General features: G+C 51.4%; 1 protein-coding gene across 1 annotated transcript; it reads left to right on the top strand.

Moving 5' to 3' along the window:
• Positions 1–2,196: 2,196 nt before the first annotated feature.
• Positions 2,197–4,918, top strand: MYOD1 (myogenic differentiation 1). Its single transcript, XM_044680985.1, has 3 exons — positions 2,197–2,996; positions 3,760–3,838; positions 4,263–4,918. The coding sequence occupies exons 1-3, from the start codon at positions 2,376–2,378 to the stop codon at positions 4,526–4,528; spliced, it is 966 nt and encodes a 321-aa protein (XP_044536920.1). The 5' UTR covers positions 2,197–2,375; the 3' UTR covers positions 4,529–4,918.
• Positions 4,919–5,774: the final 856 nt, after the last annotated feature.

The following is a 5,774-nucleotide window of genomic DNA, read 5'->3' as shown; positions in this document are numbered from 1 at the left end:
CCAAATGCTGGCAATTGTGAGGCTGCTGGTAGGTTTGAGGCTGGCAGAGGAGGCTCCTAAACTTCCTCCTTTCCCCCTAGACTTTGTGTCTCCCTCCAGTGGATCTTTTTTGTTATTTATTTTGGGAAGGGAGCTGTTCAGTATCCTGGGACAAATGGATGACTTCTGCCTAAAAGAATAATCTGGGAAGTCCCCAGGGGAAATGATGTGGTTTTCCATCTTTCCTGGTTTTAGAGAATACAGAGCTTGTAAGAGATATTAGAGAAAGAGGCAGCTAGGTGATTCAGTGGCTGGAGAGCTAGGTCTAGAGTCCAGAGGTTCAAATTTGGTCTCAGATACCTCATAGCTGTGTGATCCTAGGCAAGTCACTTAAGTCCTATTACCTGGCCCTTACAGTGCTTCTGTCTTGGAAGTAATACAAAATGTAAGGATTGAAAAAAAAAAGAATAAGAGATATTAGCAATCACCTACTTCAGAGGTTCTTAGCTTTAAAAGAAAATGAACATGGATCTCTTTGGCAGTTTGGTGAACCTATGGACCTCTTTCAGAAAAAGTTTTAAAGTACATAAAATAGAATTGGTAGGATTAAAAAGGCAACCAATTTATAAACAAGCTTACCAGCTCAAGAACCCCTGGTTCTAGATAAATTCTTTTATATTACAAAGAAAGAAACTGAGGTCCACAGAGGAGTTGCCTTGCTCAAATCTATATACAAACAAAGCTGTAATTTGAACTCTTGCCTCTTGATTCCAAGTTCAGCACTTAGCTCAACACTCCCTACCCTAATGAGGTAGGGGATACAGGGACCCGCAAAGAGAGTGAGGATCCAGCCTCTCTTAAAAGAGACATAAGGGCACTTGGACTTCAACTGCCTTCACCTCTGGACTTGAGATGTGCTGGTCTTTTCCAGGCCCCATCAAGGACAGGAGGTAAGGGCAGGAGCTTGAATGACCTACTGCTTAAGGGCTGGAACTGAGTTTTTTGCCTTATTTTATTTTATTTTTTGGTATCCCCAGAGCTTAGCATAATGTCTGGCTTGTCCTTATTCCGAATGTCCCCTTATTCCAGAGAGTCAGGGTCTGGGGAAGGGGGCAGAGGGAATAGACGAGAGTGAAGTCCTCGCTCCCGTTCCAGGGTCATTTCTTCCTGCCTATGTAGGGCAATAAATAGTCTCTTTACTCCCCTGTAATGAATGGGGTAACATAAAAGGCATGACTTCCCCTGAAGACGAGTCTCATTCCCCTACAAGCAGAAGGCATAGAGAAGCCACAGAAGTGCAACGCTCTTCGGTCTAGCCCTTTCCACTCTCCACTCAGCCTCAGATTTAGAGCTAGAGGGACTTTTTACTTTTTGTTCCATGAACTGCTTTTTCATTGTTGGAAGAGGGACCTCGGGGTGAGGGATTGCCCGCTACCAGTAAAGATGGATAACTTGTTCTGTAACTCGGACAGGTAACTTGCTCAGGCAGCGCAGATCAAGAGACTTGAATTGAGCTGGCTTCAGCTGGCGGCCGGTCTGAAAAGAGGCCTTAGAGACCTTTATCCTAACACTGCGCACCCCCGCCCCACCCCTCTCGTTTTGCAAACGGACTACCTGAGGCCGGGAGAGAAGGGACATCCCCAAGGTCCCAGTTAATAAGCAAAACTTGAACCCACATCTCCCGGGAGACATCCTGGAGCCCCAAGGGAGGCAGAACGCACTGAGTGAGCGGACCTGGTGAAAAAATGTGGCGGCTATGTCCTAATGCAGTGAGTTAGGAGACAGTGCCAGGAACCAAAGCGCGGAGCCGAGCTAAATGTTGGGCAGTGAGCAGCATGAGGGGTGAGAGGAGGGAGGAAGAGAAGAGAAGAGTGGAAGAGGATCAGCTCGGGCTCTGGGACACTCCCCTCTCCTCCCCTTTGGGTCTCTTCTTTCCCAAATTCTCGGACTCCTCGGTCTCCGCCCCCCATCCCGGGCCGCTCTCATTGGCTCCGGGCGTCCCCCGCTGCCTCCCTCTCGGGGCTACCCCCTCCCAGAGCCCAACTGCGAGTCCTGAGCTCTGAATAAATAGCCTGGAGCGCCAGCGGCTGGAGTGAGGGGTGGGGGGAGCCCCACACGCGCATCGGAGTGGGCTAGACTTTTCCTGGTAAAGTGTTAGAGGGGAGGTAGGGTAGGGTAGGGTGGGGTGGGTGGGGGGGCTATCGCTATCTCGCAGTCTCTGTCCAGGGTACGCACTTCTGCTGGAGAACGGAGGATACTCTTCCCTCTGGTTTGCTAGGGAGTATCTCTGAAGCCCTGGGGCTCTGCTCCCAATTGCCGTCGAGCTGAAAAGCCGGACTGCGGGACAGCAGAAGCGATTCCCCTAAGACAGTTTTCCCTGGCTCCCCAGTGGGACCATGGAGTTGCTGCCCCCGCCGCTGCGGGACATGGACTTAGCAGGCCCCGACGGTTCCCTCTGCTCCTTTACCACAGCTGACGATTTTTACGATGACCCTTGCTTTGACTCCCCGGACCTGCGCTTCTTCGAGGACCTGGACCCACGCCTGGTGCACGTGGGCGCGCTCCTAAAGCCCGACGAGCACGCGCACCACCCCAGCGCGGTCCAGGGTGCCCGGGAGGATGAGCACGTGCGCGCTCCCAGCGGTCACCACCAGGCGGGCCGCTGCCTGCTCTGGGCTTGCAAGGCGTGCAAACGCAAGACGACCAATGCAGACCGGCGCAAGGCCGCCACCATGCGCGAGCGGCGCCGGCTGAGCAAGGTGAACGAAGCTTTTGAGACCCTGAAGCGGTGCACGTCGAGCAACCCCAACCAGCGCCTGCCCAAGGTAGAGATCCTGCGGAACGCCATCCGCTATATCGAGGGGCTTCAGGCACTGCTGAGAGACCAGGACGGGGCACCCTCTGGCGGCACCGCTGCCTTCTACCCTCAGGGGGCCACTGGCCAGGCCCGCGTGGTGGAGCATTACAGTGGAGACTCGGATGCATCCAGTCCGCGTTCCAGTTGCTCCGATGGCATGGTAAGGTGGTGAGGGCAGAACAAACGGGATCAGTGGACGGAGCTGGAGGGAGGAGAAAAGGCAGGAGAATGATGGGGAGGTTGTGGAAGGCAGGTTGCTGTATAAGGTCCAAAAGGCAGCATTGGAAAAGCCCCCCTTCCACCCCTCCCACCCCCAAATCATGATTGGGACCCTGGTGTCTGAGGTGATTTTTCTATTGACTTCATAGGAGAAGAGAAACTATCGGATGGAGCTGGGGTGAGGTGGCAGGGGCAAGGACTACCTTTATGGAAGAGACTTTTAGAGTTGGGAAAGCTGTTGCTTAAATCTCATAGAAAGTTTGTGGTGGAGCTGGGGAATCCTGGACTCTAGATTACACCAGTTTGGGGGTGGGGGTGAGGAATCCCTCCAGTCTGGCTTACAGAGAAGGGACTTGGGTTCAGATCTTTATGCTTCTCTGTTTAACTTACCTGTGTGACCTTGGGCAAGTCACTTCTAGTTTCCTCATGGTTTCTAAAGGGGTTGGGCAAGGTGATCTCTCAGGTGCCAACTAGCCACAAATCAATTCTCCTATACCTACCTGAGTGCCCCCCCCCACCTCAGGAAATGCACCTAAAATCCTGGGGTGGTAAATTTGAGGCAGTTCCTGGGGACTCTGAGAGGAAGGAAAGAGGGGATATCTGTGTTCATTTGAAGCCCTGGGGAGGTCTGGCCATGTATGCTAAAGGGCTGGAGTTGGGAGGAGGATCAGGACCTCACCCAGGATCTGCTTTCCTGTCTCCAGATGGATTACGGAGGCCCTCTTTGCAGTTCCAGGCATAGAAGTGGCTATGACAGCAGCTACTACAGTGATTCTCCAGGTGGTAGGTATCAGGTACTTTCTGCCCCAGCCCAAATCCCCAAATTCCTAATCTGCCCCTACCCCATACCTCATCCCCATACCTCATCCCTGCATATGAGACTCAGGGTCCAGCCAGGTCTGCCTATGTCTGGACTCCTACCAAAAGAGAGGCAAGAGACAGAATTGAATATACTTTCAGTGGAGTCGACCCAAGGTTTGGGTTCTAGTTCAGTTCCCTGGTTTGGGAGAGGAAGAGACCAAGGCCCCCAGAGTTTAAAGAACTGGTGCAATAGCAAGTTAGTGGTGATGTCTGGACTCCTGCCATTTTGGTGGAGGACAGAGAGAGTGCGTGATCTGTGTAGAGGAGGATGAGGCCTCTGAGCTTCCTGTGATTCCTGGGCTTCAGAATCTATCGCTCAGCCTTAATTTCTGCCATTTCTTTACAGATGCCAAGCCTGGAAAGGGACTGGTTGTGTCTAGCCTGGACTGCCTCTCTAGCATTGTTGAGCGAATCTCCACTGAGGGGTCTGCATGCCCTGTGCTTCCTTTGGGAGAAGGCACACCCTGCTCCCCACAGGAGGGCACCACTATGAGTGAGAGTGGTGCCCACATTCCCTCCCCCATCCCCAGTGGGAGTACTCAGCTTTCTGCTGACAGCAGCCCTGGGCCTATCTCTGTCCCCAATCCTAACCCCATCTACCAGGTCCTCTGAGGTGGGGCCATTCCCAAACCTCCTGGGCTTCCCACCTGTGGCTCCATTGGGGGTCAGACTAGACTTTGGGAGGGGGCCCATCCAATTCAAGTCTAAGGCCTCTGAGGATTCCTTGGAATGTGCTTCTGTCTCCTCCCCCTTCCCTCCTCCCCCACATTAATTTATTGGTTTCCCAGTGCCTGGCAGGGGTTTAGGGGGCAGGTTCCTGGCCCCAGGTCCCTGGTCCCCTTCCCTGCCCCCCTCAGTGAGGAACGGCTGTGCTTGTTCTTGAGGGGCTGTGCCCCCTCCCCACTTCTTCCATGCTCCCCAGTTCAGGACCACATTTTGTAATACTTTTGTAATCTATTCTGTAAATAAGGGCTTGCTTTGTGAACACACACACACACACACACACACACACACACACACACACACACACACACTCACACTCACAGCCCAGCAGCATATTTATCAGGTGTGGTTTGTGGTGCAGTCATTGACTATTTATACACTAGGGCAGTGTTGTCTCTGCTCAGGTGTGCTGAATAAAGATGAGAATTTATACCTGCTGGCTCTGTCTTTGAATAATAACTGAGAAATAACGCGGTAAGGTTTTAGTCTCTTCTGTGCATTACTTCATGTCAGTTCTGTGCAGTCGGTACTCTACTCCCTACATTTTCTAGATGTGAAGATTGAAGCTCACACAGTGAAGTCACTTGTCCATGATCACACAGCTAATCAATGAGGAAACCAGGATTTGAACCCAGATTCAAGTCCTGATTCCAAGTCCAGCACACTATCTACTTGACCTTGTTATTGCTTCTTCATCTTCCCCTCCATTTCCTCCAATGAAGGGAAAGGAATTCAACCATGTATGACAGAGGTAAAAAGGATAAGAGATCAGGTCCTTCTGTCTTGGCATCCCCAAATCCCATTCCAATATGCTCCTTTCTCTCTGCTTCCATTATTGCCATCCTAATGTAGGATCACATTATTCCTCTTGGAATATAGTAATATAGATTGGTTTCATTGCCTCCAATTCTCTTCCCCCCTCATCGCAACTTTAAGAGCTCTTGGGTTTATCTTTCTAGTGCTTATCTTTAGAAATAAGTATAAATTTCTTAGCCTGCCATTCAAGGCTCTTAAAGTACTTGACCTCTCACTGTTTCAGCCAAGCTGATCTTGTCTTGCCCTCCCTTTCCCATGCCCCTTTACCCAAAACCCAAGTCAGGTGCCACTTGCTCAACAAAGCATTCCCTGGTAACAC

The sequence above is a fragment of the Gracilinanus agilis genome, chromosome 6, assembly GCF_016433145.1.
Source record: "Gracilinanus agilis isolate LMUSP501 chromosome 6, AgileGrace, whole genome shotgun sequence".
NCBI lineage: Eukaryota > Metazoa > Chordata > Mammalia > Didelphimorphia > Didelphidae > Gracilinanus > Gracilinanus agilis.
The sequence above is the reverse complement of the archived record's forward strand: the minus strand, read 5'-3'. Positions and strand labels throughout refer to the sequence as shown.

Coding starts and splice junctions, on each gene's coding strand:
- MYOD1 (XM_044680985.1), top strand. CDS start 2,376: ATGGAGTTGCTGCCCCCGCCGCTGCGGGACATGGACTTAGCAGGCCCC. Junction 2,997..3,759: donor CCAGTTGCTCCGATGGCATG/GTAAGGTGGTGA, acceptor TCCTGTCTCCAG/ATGGATTACGGAGGCCCTCT. Junction 3,839..4,262: donor CTACAGTGATTCTCCAGGTG/GTAGGTATCAGG, acceptor ATTTCTTTACAG/ATGCCAAGCCTGGAAAGGGA.